This window comes from Olea europaea, chromosome 17 (assembly GCF_002742605.1).
Source record: "Olea europaea var. sylvestris chromosome 17, O_europaea_v1, whole genome shotgun sequence".
Taxonomy (NCBI): Eukaryota; Viridiplantae; Streptophyta; class Magnoliopsida; order Lamiales; family Oleaceae; genus Olea; species Olea europaea.
In genome coordinates, this window is record NC_036253.1 from 21,632,856 (window position 1) to 21,649,928 (window position 17,073).

Here is a 17,073-nt window from a genome sequence, read left to right on the forward strand (position 1 = left end):
TCTTACAAATGAATCGCTTGATTATCATTTTAACCATTGATTTTGAGAACAATGAGATATGGACATATTGTTCAAATTTCATGACGATCTAAACATGGTTTTTTAACATATCAACATTGAATTAGAATTGCCGCATGTTGTCCAGATTCTGCAAAGTTTATGCGCTATTGATTTCGAAGTTCTTTCTATTTTGGGTTAGCCCATTCGAAACATGATATTAAATGCATGGGCCACCACTTCTTCGAGAGTAATATGTCAATATTTTTCTAAAATATTGAAAATTATAATTAATGCTTTTCAAGAGTAAGTACTATTTTTCTGAAATATTAATTGTACTATTGTAGTACTTTAGGAACAACAAGAAAATAATTGTAACAGATCGATCTACAAGTACTAAATTAATAAGTTATTCTACTAAATTAATAAGTTATACTATGTATTATAAAAAGTAACTATGTGAAAATTAATCAAATGATAAACAAAAAATAAGATTGATGAAACACGTCTAACATGCAGTGAAAACTATATATATTCGGCCCCTCAGGTCATATTTTAGTGGTGCAAAAGATAAGTGTGATGTATACTCAACCTTGCTGGTAGCCGGAGTGTGAGGATTCGATTTTTAAAATATGGATTGAGATTCTTTATGGGGAACCAGTGAATAAGCAGCTCTTGTTCCTTAATCTGTTGGGACACATCCCGCGATTAACCCCTCTCACGATACTCCAAAGGCGGGACAGTGGGGATCCTTAAAGTTGGGATTCAACATTTAAAAAAAAAATGTATTCGTGGAGCTAAAGTCATACGATTAAAATAACGTATTAATTAAATGGTCAACGTGTGAATGCAATGAATGGGTAACATGTATTTGCAATATATATATTAACTAAATAAACGTGTAATGGCAATGGAATGAAAGTCCATAACAATCATGAACACAAATAATTAAATCAAACAATTACATGTGAATGGCTGGATGCCACGTATATTTTAAGTCCAAATAACTTTGTAGTGTGGTCGCACACAGAATTTTCCTTGGCAGAAGAATTCCAGATACTCAAATGGGGAGTGGGTCCAATGTGAGTAAAATAATCCTAAAATTAACCCACCCACACATGCTAAGTGTATTAGGTAAAAGGTCTGTAAACGAATTTTCTATATGTGAAGGGTAGCTCTTTCAAATAAGTACAATCATGTGACATCGTCAGAAAAATAAGATGAGATTTAAATAAGAACTACCGAAGCAAAATGAAAGTGTATCGTATAGATAAAATTGATGACAGAATGATACGTATATTCTGCAATGAAAAAAATAGAGTTTATTGACAAAAAATTGACGGCCTTATTAGATACTAATTAGTATGACCAAACAAAGAGTATAAAAATTAAAGGTTAGAAATAAAACATGTACAACAAAGATACCGCATCTGTCAATGAAATGAGATTAGGTATAAATTTATCGTCTAACTAATTCATTTTGATTTTCAGGTACTTGTGTTGAAAACGTATTATAAACTAGACAAAAAAGAGAATAAAGTAAATAAATCAATAGACTTGTGTGTTCTTTATTGATAACCTATGTTTCATATTTATAGTATTCAAAATGAGAGTTGCAATTATAGTGAAATCTACTCTTCTAGACTAGATAAGATTTATCAACGTATCATGTAATACTAAATAATCATCCATAATGATCACATGATTTTACAGTAATTTGTAAATTTTGAATTTTGAATTCTAATGATATAACTGGCATAATTTCTTCCTTTGCTTGTTAAGCTAATGTTTTTTCAAAGTTTGAATTTAGACTTTTAGTTAATGAGCCTATCAGTCCTCTATGGGCTTTTCTTCAATTGGGCCCAACTTCTAAATTCATACAGACCTCACCTTCGAACACTAGAGACTTGGTGCTTATTTGATATGGATTTTATTAATTGATTTTTTGAACGTTATAGATAAAGTGGTTCTTATGAGCATGTTTGGACCCAATTTTTTCACTCAAAAAATTGATTTTTTGACTGTTATTTCACTATTTCAGTCGTTATATTTGACTTCTTCTCTCACAAATGGACCCCACTTTTCTCTCAACGGTCAAAAAATTAATTTTCAAAATCACTCCCAAACAGACTCTTATATGTGAGAGAAGAATTTAAAAATGACGGTTGGAATAGTAAAATAACTGTAAAAAAATTAATGTTAATTGGATTAAAATCTCTATCTAACATGTTCTTAATAGATCGGGTAAACGTTTAGCCCCCGTTTGACCCCATTATTTGGATTTATAACTGGAGAATAATGTTTTTTTTTTTTTTTGAAAAATAGATGGTTGTGAAAGAATGAAAAATTTTCGATTTGTGTAAAATATTATTTTATTAAAAATTGTGTAGTTAAAAATAAGAGAAAATTTTTTTAAAATTAAATTGATGAGTTTTAAAGGGGCCAAACTGGGCTGTTAATGAAACTATGTTAGGTCAACTAAATCATCCATGGTAATATGGAAGATATGGATGAACGACGTAAATTTTTAAAAGTACATCTGACACATGTTTAAATATAAATATTTAAAATTTACATTTCAATTTTTTACGTTCCATGAATACTGTAGAAGTATAATTATAAACTATCAAATCCCCTAACTCCTTAAAATTAGAAATATAATTAACGAATAAAACACTCTCATCAATTTAAATCCCAATGAATAATGTCAATCCTCCAAATTCATTATCAAATTGCTCTTTGTACCAAACAAACATCAAATCAAAACGGACTTCTCTTTTCTTCAATCATCCACCTTCCAACAACCTTTTCTCAATTGTTCTTATAGAAACCTTCATCTATCTCATTCATTATATGTTTCGATATGTTCAATCAACTCTCGAATCATGTTATGTATATTCAACCTAAATTAGAAACCCTAAATGTCGCACTATTTAAAAATGGTTTGATAGAATATCCATAGAAATCTTTGTTTTATAGAAAGCTTTGATAGAATCTCATTAAAACGATTTTAAATTTTTACTATCACTTTTATATTCTCGTTCCATTATATCCCGATTTGCGATTACTCACTACATTTATAGCCATTAATAGCTTGCCATCATCTCATACGAAAAAGTTCCACCAGGAACTAGGCCAATCGTGAATCTAAAACATTGGTAGAGATTTTTGAACTGAAAATGAAAAAATGAACTCCCCTAATCGACACATTACTCGATCAATAAGATGTATGTCAGATGGACATTGTAGTGATAATGGGTTGATGTCAACAATTCGTTTGGAGGCTAGAGTTGCAGATATGAAGATCCCCAAAATAACAATGGTGTTAAGAGGAATATAGAAACCGATCGATGTTCTCGACTTTAGTTTTAAGAAAAAAAAGTTGGTTCAAAAGCATCAACTACTGAGATAATAGACATTATGTTTAGTATTATCTTTTTTTCTATGAAACATGTTTTGAAGTTTATTTTTGACAAAACAAAAAGTTTGTTTATCTTGGTGAATCAGTTTTTTTCAATTTTATTTCATGTATTGAAGTCTGTTTTAGACAAAACATATATCACTCTTTTATTATTATTATTATTATTATTATTATTATTATTATTATTATTATTATTATTATTATTATTATTATTATTGTAATGTGAAACACTCCTTACAGATGGTATTTATACGATGGCTATTGATAATTGTTTCCATGGTTTTTTTGAAATTGCATTTGAAATGGAGATGAAATTAATTTCAGACAATGGTTCCAAAATATAAATGAAAGTAGGTTTAGCATAAATCTGGCGAAGTCGCCACAATTTTCACACTTCTGGCGTGTTTTATTACAAGCATGAAATTTGCGCGAAAAAAATAATAATTTGTAAGCTATTGAATTGTCTAAAACTTATTTGAATGAAAATTGAAAATTAATATATGTTTGATTGACTTAATTTTTAACTTAGAGCGTGTTGTGCTTTTCATAAAGTTGAATTTTTGGAAAATTTAAATTGCCTAGAAAATAAAAACCTATCCCTAATAAAGAAAATATTTTTCTTATTGTCGATAAAAACATGGTCGTGTGATCAAATTTTAAAAAATATTTTTCATAGGAAAAAGTCAATTAAATATATCAAAAGCAGAATCTTGGGTGAAAAAAAAAAAATTTCATGAAAAATAAGGTCAACCAAACACACTTAACGTGTTGGATTAAAGATCCACTGATTCTCTCCAAAGTTTGCTCTTTTTATTTATTTATTTTTGTTCTTTTTAAGTAGGACATATATAGTGAACCACTGGGCAACTTGAGGTGGTTTTATTTTATTTTTTTCAAGTGGTGTAAAATTTTTTCCAAATTCTTTTTAACAAAGAAAACAAACTCCGGAATACGTGAAATATAAATAGGAGAGATTCGGATTTACTTTGATTTAACTGTATCTACTTGTTCCTCAACTAATATATTTTTCTATCTATTATCATGATCGATAACTTCTCATAGATAGGTCCCTCGATATTGATTGATAACTGATCCCATGATCAAGATCTTGCACATGTTTTCCTCAATGTGGATAACATGCAACAAGTTGGTAATGGGCATCCAACCTATAAGCCACATTTTTTACCCTATTAAGGATTTTTGTGGATCAATTTGATTTTCTTGCCGAACCTCGTGATGTTATCATTAGAAAGACTTTATCTCCAATTTAAAATTCCAAATCTTCCCTTCTCATGTTCGCACAAATCTTTCATCTATCTTGCATTGCTTTTATCCTAATACGAACATTATCAACAACTTCAACTATCCTTTTAGCGGTCTCCGATCCCAAAAACTCTCTTTTTTGGTTAAATGTATCATTGGGCCGACTATCTTGAAAAATTCTTTAATAAATTTCTAATTGCATCCTGCCAATCTCAAAAAGCTTGAACTTCATTGACATTCATTGGTATATTCAAGTTACAAGTTGTGACACCCCGAACTTAAGTTTCGAGTGTCACGTACTAAATATAAAAAACTGCTACCTTTGCTATATGTAAATACTCTTAAATGAAAGCATTACATGTTAGAAACTTATTTTCAACCTGGTAAAATATCTCTCATAAAATTTTAATGGCCAACAGGAGCGCATGGCGACAAAATTATACTTTACATTTACGGACTCTGCTCTGCCATGGTTAGTTGGGGCAGCAAGTTCAACTATTTTTATAAAATTCATCCCAACTCCATTTTCTATGAAATTTATGACATTAGAAAGATATTTTCAAGTAGTTTTCTAGATTAAAATATGAAAAATTTTCAAAATCATATGATATGGGCTTTTTACTGAAAACAGTGAGATATTGCACAAAAATTTCAGATTGACCCTTCAACGTTTAAAAATTCATATCTCAGGTTAAAGTTATCCAAATTGAGTGATTCTTATGCCCATATTAAGACAACTCAATGAGGAACGCAGCAATATTTTCAATGTCTCAAATAGACATTTATGGAGTCAGAAATAACGTTTTGAAGTTGACCCAAAAACTGTTCCGTTTCTGCCTTTTGTCACTTGCAAGGAGAAGTTTTTAAAAAAATGCTCTTAACACAACATAGAAGATATAATTGAATAATTTACTTCCGGTACCATATTACCTCATGTCTTATACATGTTTTTATACAATACCATAAGAAAACATATGGAAAGCAGTCGAACAAAACATGCAAAAAAAAATTTCGATGCAAAACAATCTTGTCCCTAACCCATCATCGATTATACCGACTGACTTCCACCAATTTCGCAATTATGGATCTGAAAATTTAGTATAGAATACTATGAGTATAAGGAATACTCAGTAAGATATCATGCTTGGATTTTAACATGTTAATCCTACACAAAAGAATGCAATCAAACACATACTTGCACATTCCGGCTTGCCGGTGCCCTTTGGACTTGTCCTAAGGTATAAGTAGATATTTAACTTTTGTCCACCACATTCATATTATGGTTTTTCATGCATACCTTAAGCATAAATATTACCATGAAATCCTACCACTTAAGCATAGAAAGTATCTTACTGTAAAACTTGAAGAAAATTCGGTTGAAAGATGAATTGAGAGTGCTAGGCTTGTCTCCCTTTTTTTTCTCACGTTGAATGCCCTTTCATACAAGTGAAAATCTGTTTTTTTCTTGCAAGGGAAAATAATGGCAGCAACATTTATATTTAAAGGTAAGAAAATGATTAATTAAAGGTGACTCTTCAACCATTTTATCTACGTGGGCTGCATGGATGCATTTCTTACTTCAATCAAACACCTATGAATTCATTAACCACCTCATGCTTAATTTAAAACAATTCATGCATTGATTAAACACCTCATGCCTGCTTGATACATGCAATACACGGCCAAGTGGAAGGAAAGAAAAAAAAATACTTAACCTTGGTAATTAGGTGCAAAATCGGACATTTATCCCAAACCCCTAATTAACAAATTATTTGGAAAACTTTTAATAAATCAACCAATGCAAAATTTGGCAGCCATTAATAATTTTGGCCATACTAAATTTTGAAAAGTCAAATTACTATCCTAAAAATTAAATGAGCAAATTAAACGAGTGATAAGAGTGTAAAATACCATATTTTCCCCTCTTAACTATTGCATTCATGTGATTATATTATGCCAAAATGCACTCATTACTCTTATATTTTGGTTTAGGTTACATTTTGGTGAAAAATATTAAATTCGGAAGAAACAAGTGAAAAATGACCAAAGTAGAAGAGAACGAAAGTTCGAGGACTAAAGTGCAAATGATCCAAACTTGTGTCCAAGATTATGATGAAGATTCGAAAGTGTTAGAGGTCCAGTGGATGAGGAACGAAGTCAAAGGGATGAAATAACATCAAAGTTTGATCAATACATCAATTTCCAATCGAAAACCAACACACCAGTTTTTAGTCTCATGTTGGGACCCATTTTTGACATGGAAGATGATCGAATTGGGAGATGACTTCTGAATAAAAATTGTGGCCCTTTGAGTTAGCTATCCAATGCAACTCAAATCACCTCAATTGGACATCAGGAAAGAAAGTTACAATTAAAATACTGAAAGCTGTCTGGCGGAACCATGCGGCCGCATGCCTTTCTACTATGCGGTCGCACACACCTATACCGAGAATTGAAGAGGCTGAAAGTGCATAACCATGCGACCGCAATGACAATAACCATGCGGTCGCATAGTTTTTTTTTGGCGGCCGAATCTCAGTTTCCTTATACGATTAAATCTCTTATGGTAACCTAATTTTCATGGGATATAAATGCCCAAAACCACCCAGAACGAAGGCAGACGCCCCCAGACCTATTTCTTTCATCTTGGTGCTCAAAAAACTCCATGGAAAACTAAGGAACTCGGTGAAACAACGAAGGAACTCATTGGATTTGGAGATTTCACGTCATAATTTCATGTAATTCGAACTCTCTTTGCTTAATAATTTCTAGATTTGGATTTTCTCGTTATGAATTAGTATTGAAATTTGTTTAACTTTTAATAAATTTCTCATGGATTCAGTCATACTTTTTCCATTGTTAAATTAAACTATTTGTTGAATTTCAATTTAAATTACTTATTGTTGAGATTATTTTAACTTTTATCAAATCCTTCATAGATCTAGCCATGCTCTTTCTATCGAATGATTGAAATAATTGTTGAATTTTAATCTTAATATCACTTTATTGGCGGATTGATTACTGCCTTATGCCTGACGTATATGGTCGATTTTTGATCTTGTTCCAATAAAAATGTGCGAATGTGTTATAGAAAATCTAGATTCTAGAAACATAATTGGAATAAAATTGGACTTCACTGTTAAATCTTCCAATTAGAGAGTTGAGAAGAAAACCTCTAATTGAGTAAAAATACATGAATTATTGATGTTGATTGATCCAATCCAATGGGGGAACTCCGACGCTTTACTAATTCGCATATTGATAATTAATTTTTATTTCAAGTGACAAATCATTCCCACATTTAATTACGAAGACCCTAGTTTGTTTGATCTTTTGAGAATTTTTTCATCTCCCTGTGGATACGACACTCCAAAGCTGTACTACAATCACCGCGTTATTCTTTGGGCATAATCAACGAGCATAGAATTTCGGAGTATTACATCCCTCCTCCCTTAAAAAATTTCATCCTCGAAATTACCTTAAACTTAGTTGAAAAGTTCTGGATACTTGGTCTTGATTTCCTCTTCTCTTTCCCAAGTTGATTCTTCGACATTATGGTTTCTCCATTGAACTCTCACTAACGAAATTTCTTTTGTTCTCAATTGTTGGATTCTGCGATCCAATATTGCTACTGGTTTTTCCTTATAATTCATGTTTTGTTTGATATCCAATGGTTGATAACTAACTACATGACTTTGATCTGTCACATATTGTCGAAGCATTGACACGTGGAACACATCATGAATTGTCGACAAATCTGGTGGTAGAGCAATTCGATAGGCTGCATTTCCAACTTTTTGCAAAATTTCAAAAGGACCTACGAATCTTGGTTGAAGTTTTCCCTTCGTTCCAAAGCGAAGAACTCCCTTCATCGGTGCCACTTTTAAGAAAACCTTATCACCCACATCAAATGCCAAATCTTTTCTCCTTTTATCAGCATAACTTTTCTGTCGGTCCTGGGCTGCCTTGATTCTAACTCTTATTTTATCAACCGTTCGACTAGTTTCCTCAATTATTTCGGGTCCTAAAACTCTTCGTTTACCTACTTTATCCCAATAAAGAGGAGCTCTCTACCATAGAGAGCTTCATAAGGTGCCATCTTTATCGTAGCCTGATAGCTATTATTATAGGCAAACTCTACCAGTAGTACATAACTTTCCCAACTGCCTCCTAAATCAAGGACGCAGGCACGCAGCATATCCTCTAGAGTCTGTATAGTCCTCTCCGATTGTCCATCGGTTTGAGGATGAAAAGCTGTGCTGAAGTTTAACTTGGTTCCCATGGCTCCTTGCAAACTTTTCCAAAATTTTGAGGTAAATCTTGGATCTCTATCCTATACAATTGAGGCTGGGATTCCATGCAAACGGATGACCTCTTTGATGTACAATCGCGCATATTGATCCATACTAAAATTCATTCTTACCGGTAGGAAATGAGCTGACTTTGTTAACCGATCCACTATAACCCATAAAGCATCATTTCCCCTAACTGATTTTGGAAAACCCATAACAAAATCCATAGTTATATGCTCCCATTTCCATTGTGGAATTGTTAATGGTTCCAACAATCCAGATGGCCTTTGATGTTCAGCTTTCACTTGTTGACAAGTCATACACTTCCTAACAAAAAGACCTATGCACCGTTTCATATTTCTCCACCAAAACATACTCCTTAGATCATGATATATTTTTGTTCCTCCTGGATGAGCAGTATATGGAGTTAAGTGTGCTTCTTCAAGAATTTCTTTCCTCAATCCCTCATCTTTCGGCACACACAACCTTCCCTTAAAAAGTAAGGCTTTATCACTGTCTAATTCAAAATCCTTTCGCTTGCTAATACCAACTTCGGATTTAATCTTTTGCAAGAAAGAATCATCATCCTGTGCTACTCTTATTCGATCTCTAAGTGTTGGTCGAATCATTAGAGTCGTCATCTTGGTGATAGTTTGGGTTGGTGGAGCAATTACTTCTAGATGTATGTTTTCAAAATCCTTTAACAATTGGTCCTGCATAGTAATTAATACTGCTAATTGTCCAACCGCCTTTCTGCTAAGAGCATCTGCTACTACATTAGCTTTACCAGGATGGTAAAGGATAGTGCAATCGTAATCCTTCACTAGCTCTAGCCATCTCCTCTGCCTCATATTTAATTCCTTTTGGGTGAAAAAGTACTTCAAACTCTTATGATCCGTATAAATGTCACACTTACTTCCATATAAGTAATGACGAGCCCGAGCCGAGAAGGGGGCTCGATCCCACGAGCTGTTTTGACGATCCAAAAAATTGAATTTTTTTAAAAAAAGGTGCAAAAAATGTGCAAAAAAAAAAAAAAAAGAAAAAAAAAGCTCACGAGCGGCTCCACTAGCTCGTGGCTCGTGAGCTCACGAGCTCGTGGGCTCCGAGCCGAGCTCGCCCACGAGCAACGAGCCGAGCTCGAGCTCGGCTCGTTAAAAACTCGCCACTAGCCCGAGCCGAGCTCGTGGATTAAAGGGTCGAGCCGACTGGCCTCGGCCCATTGCCATCCCTAACAATACTATTACACATAAAATAAAATCTTTTTCTTCTTTTTCAATCACATATTCTCTAGAAAAAATACTATTCCAGAAATTATAATATCAAATAATAGGGGCATAATTGTAATTCATAAAATATGAGATCTTAATTCTCAATAAAATACACATATAAGTCTATTGAATTCTTTACTTTCCTCTACTTTCACTCTAATTTATAATATGAACTTTAATTTTTTTTATAAATTTTTAATAATTATTATGATAATTTTATTTTATTTTTTCTAAACTTCAAACATAGTTTGCATAAATTTTACGAGTATGGAAACATAACAAGCTACCAAAAAATAAAATAAAATAAAAATCCACTAAATCAACTAATAAATTAAAATTATAATCATTTTTGGATAATTTTTGGATAATTTTAGTGAGGCCTTGGTATCTTGTTTGGGCCAGGATGTCCACTAAAGAGTTAGGCTTTCAGGTTGATGTGTTATTTGGGCCAAATAAAACTGGGCTTTATTTTAGAAGGTTTGCATTTCAGGAAGTATATAACCCTAACCTAGCATGATCTCTAGGGTTTGACACGTTCTAAATCCCTCTGATCTGATCTGGGAGAAATGGTGCCGCTTAACCACCCATTTGTACTTTGTTGCAATTTTCAATATCTGTTACTTACATATCGAACTGACTTTATTTTGCTTCTTTCGTGTAAAAATGAATGTTATAGGCTCCAAAGAAGGGCGCGAAATTGCCGGCGGGAGTGGCTAAAAAGAAAGCGGAAAAGGTAGTGAATCCTCTATTCGAGAAGCGGCCAAAGCAATTTGGTATTGGTGGAGCGTTGCCGCCGAAGAAGGATCTCCACCGATTTGTGAAATGGCCTCAAGTGGTGAGGATTCAACGCAAGAAGATGATTTTGAAGCAACGCCTTAAGGTCCCGCCGCCAATTCATCAGTTCTCTAAAACCCTCGACAAGAACTTGGGTCTGTTTTTATACCCTTTCCTCTGTATATATTCGTTTTTTTTTTTTCATCTACTCTCCGTATTATGAGTTCTGACTGTTATTCTTGTTTGCTAAATGTGATCTTGGTAATTTTTATATTTTGCTTTTGATTGTTTCTTATGCTTGTGAAAATTAGATGAAGGCCACCTACAATGTAGGAAGCTGGGCGTGTAGTAGTATGCTATTTTTTTTTTTCTTTTTTTTTTATGATGGACGATACTGTTGCGTTATTTGCTTGTTACGAATGGCGTGTCTTGTTATGCTTTCACGAAATGTTTCTTTGGTTTGTATTATTATTTGTGATTTGAGATGAGATACCCCAGATCATGTCATTGTCAATTCATTTGAAAATTTCAGCATGGTACAATGATGCTATTGATGGAATCATGTTTGGTTAATTTATGCTTATGCAAATGTTATAATTCTAAAATTGAGTGCTCAGACTGGATTCTATCTTTATTATCCTTTCTGAAATATATACCGTTGGTTATCTGGTTAATAGTAAAGAGAATTGTTTTTAGGACTGGATAAGTCTGGAAAATATAGAATTTATATAGATACACGTGGATCTCTGATCATAAATTGCTTAAGCAGTATTTATCAATTTTGTAACTGATAATCTTTTATATCTTTTAGACAAATTCATATCTATGTAATAATAGAGGAGCCAATCTAGGCCATGAAATTAACATTTACGTTGTAGTTTGGCTTTATGGTCTTGGAATTGCTGTCCCAACTATGATCTATGCTGGTTATAAAGGGCCTCTTTCCGTTGCCTTTTTGTAAAATTTTATTGTTGTTTGGCTTTAAAATGAAATTAAATTGTGCTTACCATTGTCAAATTTTATGTTCATGATATTGAATTTGGTTGCAGTATTTATCAAGCTTGTAGCTGATAATCATCTATATCTTTTAGTCAAATTCATATCTATATACTAATAGAGGAGCCGATCTAGGCCATGAAAGCAACATTTACATTGTAGTTGGGCTTTGTGGCATTGTAATCACTGACCCAACTATGATCTACCCTGGTTATTAAAGAGCCTCTTTCCATTACCTTTTTGTAAAAATTTTTATTGTTGATTGGCTTAAAAATGAAATTGAATTGTGCTTGTACCATTGTGAAATTTTATCTTCATGATATTGAATTTGGTTGCTTTTCAATATGCAGCAACAAGCTTGTTCAAGATGCTTCTCAAATACAGGCCTGAGGATAAAGCTCAAAAGAAGGAGAGGCTACTAAAAAGAGCACAGGCTGAGGCGGAAGGAAAAACACCTGAGATTAAGAAACCAATCATTGTGAAATATGGTCTCAACCATGTTACCTATCTAATTGAGCAGGTTTGGACTTCTTGACTCCAGTGCATGTGTTAGTGTATTATTACGAAAGAACTAATGAACCAAGCTATTATTGCAGAACAAAGCTCAACTAGTTATCATTGCCCATGATGTGGACCCCATTGAGTTGGTGGTATGGCTTCCTGCATTGTGCAGGAAAATGGAAATCCCTTACTGCATCGTGAAGGGAAAGGCTCGATTGGGAACTGTAAGTGGCCTAAGGTCTTTGGCTACGTGATTTTCGGTAATATTTGCTTAGAGCCCATTATAATGTTCTGTATTATGCCATCTTGCAGATAGTCCATAAGAAGACGGCATCTGTATTGTGCTTAACCTCAGTTAAGAATGAAGACAAGATGGACTTCAGCAGGATCTTGGAAGCTATTAAGGTAGTGTGCTATTTATATTCTGTAAATCATGTTTTCTTTAAGTCCTATGTTGAGTTATTCTTGATATGTTTGGCATAAATTAAAATTTGATGGACAAAATACCTTGTTTTCTTTTTCTGCTGTTGCAACAGGCCAACTTCAACGATAAATACGATGAGACCAGGAAGAAGTGGGGTGGTGGAGTTATGGGCTCAAAATCCCTGGCCAAGACAAAGGCCAAAGAGAGACTCATGGCCAAGGAGGCTGCACAGAGGATGACTTAGGCTCTTAGTCTTGCATTTTTCTATCAAGGATGGAACCATATGAGCGAACCTTTTTTACCTTCCTTTGTTGCTACAATTCATGCTAGACATTTTTGTTTCCATGTGATATTTGATAGACGAAATGCTTTATCGTGTCTAGTATATGACGATGTTTGGTTTTGTCAGGTGTTTATGTACTTCAAGTTTTTCGTAGAATGAAATGCAACATTTTTAACGTGTTGTGTTGTTCTTCCTCTAGAAATTTTGCAAATTTGAGCCTCCCTTATCGATGTAGAATTCTGGGTATTGAGTGTGTGTGGCACGAACGTCAATGCATGGCATCGAAATTCATTTCACCGCCATGAAATATCGAGTAAAATAGCTATAAACTCCATTTGGATTTCAGGTTGTTCTATCCTCAAGTTGCTGATTGAAGTTCTTGAAAGCAACATAGCTCGAAGGGGATCCATGGTAGATTTCTAGATAATTTCAGTCAATTATGAAGAATTACGCTACGTTAATTTTTTTATGACATCTTCTATGGGACAAAAATAAAAAATATGGATTTCGGAAGGAAACGGCATCCAAGGTTTAATGTATATTGTAGTGTATCGATGCACCACTGGCTTCTATTTTGAGTTGACGGGTGAAAAGGGTATCCAGCCAATGGATGCTGCGCGGTTGCCGGTATATTCCTTGTCAAACAATCAAGTTTGGTCAAAACAATATTCAAGTACATATGTATGTTGCCTGTTGTTTTACAAATGATTGTCTTTCTATAGCGTGTCATTTACTTCCTGACTCCAATTGCTAATGGCAAAATTTTTTGTTAATTCAATGGTTGCGGCTTTGAACGGGACGGGGGGTTCTTTGCTTAATCGGGTACATGGGGTATCGTGGTGAACATGATTCTTGTTCTGTTTAAAGTTTTTGATCACACAAGAAGAGATCATCATCTTTTCTAAATGGAATATGAATGGTTCTACAAATTGGAAAAAGGAATAATTTTCACTAGTTAAAGACATGAATAGAAGAATAAAGGCAAGAAAAAAATGAACAAAAATAAATAAATAAATAAATGGGATGATAATAGGGAAGGAGACCCCACCCCCGCGTTAACTAGAGATGGGGGCTGGGCAAGGACCCAATTGGACTCGAGACAAGAATGACTGCCCCGACCCCAATTCACCGGCGCCATCTCTAACGTACAGAGTGCCAATAGATGGTTAATATGGCGTTCAAGAGATGCATGAAAATATAATCTTTGCACAGGACAAATCATTTCAAATTTTGCGGATTGGATAAGTCTGCAAAATCACGAATATTGCTAGCTAGTTAGGCTGGGCCTATCCCTTTTTAAAATTTATATTTGAAACTTTGATATATTTGCAATTCATATTGCCAATTTTTTTTTTAATTTATAAATATAAATATTACTTTTACAAATTACAAGTAGAATTTACTAGTAAAAATACAATTTTTAATGAATAAAGCCCGCTAGACTTGTCCTTATTATGTCTATATAATAATTAATTATTTTTAGATATTCTTCTATAAACTTAAAATTGATAATATATCATATTGTTGCTATTGAAGTAGCACAACTTTATAATTAATATAAAACATTAATCGTAAATATATTTATTATAAATAATTTGTTGTTGCTCCTAAAGTATCACAACATTTTAATTAATATTTTTGAAAAATATTACTTGCTCTTGAAGAACATAAATTATAATTTTCAACATTTCTGAAAAATATTGACATATTGCTTTTGAAGAAGTAATAGTAAAATATAAAGTGCTCCCAAAATAGCACATGTTTCGATGAACATATTATTTTAGTGTTTATTTTTGAAAGAAAACACATAACTTATGTCATGTTAATATTATTACTTGATTAACTATTACGTAGTGTATAATTATATTTTTTGAAACTAATTGTATTTTCTTTTGCCTTATCGTGTAGTTAATTAAATGACAAATATTACAAAATTTGAGTTTGCTGCACTTGACATATCTAGCAAAAACTATCTTTCATGTGTGCTTGATACTAATATTCACCTTGTCTTAAAAGATTTGGAAGAAGCAATAAAAGGAAACAAGACCCTACAGAATTATGCAAAAGCACCCATCTTTTTTTGTCATCATTTTCATTATGGATTAAAAATTAAATATCTCATCGAGAAAGATCCACAAATTCGTTAAAAAAATTAACTGAAAGATTTGATCATCGGAGGATTATAATCCTTTTTAAAGCCTACTACGAGTGGATGTACCTTCGTTTGCAATAATTCAAAATTGTTAGTAAGTATAATTCAGAATATGTTCAAAATTAACTACGTGGAGAAAAAATCACAGATGAATATATGTTGGAGAAACCTTTTTCCACCTTTCATGCATCGAATGTGCTTCTACAACATCAATATCGTGAGCCTGGTTTTTAAAATTTATATCTTGAATGTTTTTTGCTGAATAGAATAATAATCTGCTGATGAAAAATTATGAGTTACGTTCAACTAGTTCTGTACCATTGCCTAAAGCAAATGGTACTGCATTACTTGAAGCAAATGCAACATCAAGATAATGACGTAGATGTGGACACGGATTTGGACGTGGATGCGGACATGGATGTGGAATAAACCATGGACGAAATAATAAATAAAGTTTTTAACAATAAGGTAAAAATTTCAAAAGGTATAAAATAAACAAAAGTAGCATATTCAGAAATGTACACAAAGAAAGTGGCTTTATATTTTGAAATGAAGAGGCATTGGACATGTACCTGTCGTACGGTAAAATATCTTGTAGATCTCTACCAAAAATCATTTAAGGGAAATGGAAAAGTGAAGATAAATTTTGTTGATTATGATGGTCCAATTGATGTGGCTATGTCTCCGATTCTTTACTGATAAGAATATTGGCCATTTGATTAGAGTTGTGTAATGGAAGATATAGATTAGCTTATTTTCTATATCTCTAGTATTTACCTTTATTTTAGAAATTTAATTTGAAATATGTTTTCACTTTTTGCAGCAAAATTTGAAACTTTATTATACTTCATTAATTTTGTTTACCCTTTTAAATTTAAATTCAAGCCTTTCTAAAAATATATTTAGTTTGGACTTAACATTAGAAGAAAATAATGTTAATATGATATTAGGTACATCGAATATCATCGAAGGCTTCGGAAGAGCTTATATTATTTTACCAAATAATACAAAATTATATATTAATGAAACCCTTTTTCTAGCAAATCTAGAAGAAATTCGATTAGTTTTAAAGACCACTCGATATTGAAAATATGGTTTCTGAAGAACCACAAGAATCCGAAAATAATGAGATTTCAATAAATTATATGTTATCTCATAAATTATGGGAATGGAATAATGTTGTTATAGACTATATTTTCATTTTTAATATGACTCTTGATATTACGCTAAATGAAGATTCTGAACCACAGTTAGTTAAAGACTATCAAAATATAAATGATTGGCCAAAATGAAAAAAAAGTCATACTGGCAGAATTGAATCCTTTTTGGACACAAAAATAAAATCCATTACTTGATATCTTTAATCTGTTATCATCTTGAGTGATGTTCATTGCTATGCTGGCTTCTAGTGGCTCAACGTGCTCAGCTCCTTCTATGACTCTAGAATGCCAGACATGCAACTTCACCATCAAAGTATGGCAGAATGCATGCAAAAGCCTCCACTTCAGTAATCACTATCCTGTCTTTAATAGTCATCGATTAAAAATTACATGTAATTCCACTATATTTGTAATCAACATGGTGGGTTCACACATATTTGTAATCACTTAGAAAAAATACAAATCAATTGAATTGCATATCAAAACTTACTTGTAATTCCACTATGTGACGTGTTGGTCATATAGGCAACATTCTGAAA

At 32.8% G+C, this 17,073-nt stretch overlaps 1 protein-coding gene across 1 annotated transcript; it reads left to right on the forward strand.

Moving 5' to 3' along the window:
* Positions 1 to 10,702: 10,702 nt before the first annotated feature.
* Positions 10,703 to 13,399, forward strand: LOC111365408 (60S ribosomal protein L7a-1-like). Its single transcript, XM_022985931.1, has 6 exons — positions 10,703 to 10,813; positions 10,921 to 11,173; positions 12,365 to 12,534; positions 12,611 to 12,739; positions 12,828 to 12,920; positions 13,052 to 13,399. The coding sequence occupies exons 1-6, from the start codon at positions 10,811 to 10,813 to the stop codon at positions 13,181 to 13,183; spliced, it is 780 nt and encodes a 259-aa protein (XP_022841699.1). The 5' UTR covers positions 10,703 to 10,810; the 3' UTR covers positions 13,184 to 13,399.
* The last annotated feature ends 3,674 nt before the right edge of the window (positions 13,400 to 17,073 follow it).

Coding starts and splice junctions, on each gene's coding strand:
- LOC111365408 (XM_022985931.1), top strand. Junction 12,740..12,827: donor GAAAGGCTCGATTGGGAACT/GTAAGTGGCCTA, acceptor GCCATCTTGCAG/ATAGTCCATAAGAAGACGGC. Junction 12,921..13,051: donor GGATCTTGGAAGCTATTAAG/GTAGTGTGCTAT, acceptor CTGTTGCAACAG/GCCAACTTCAACGATAAATA.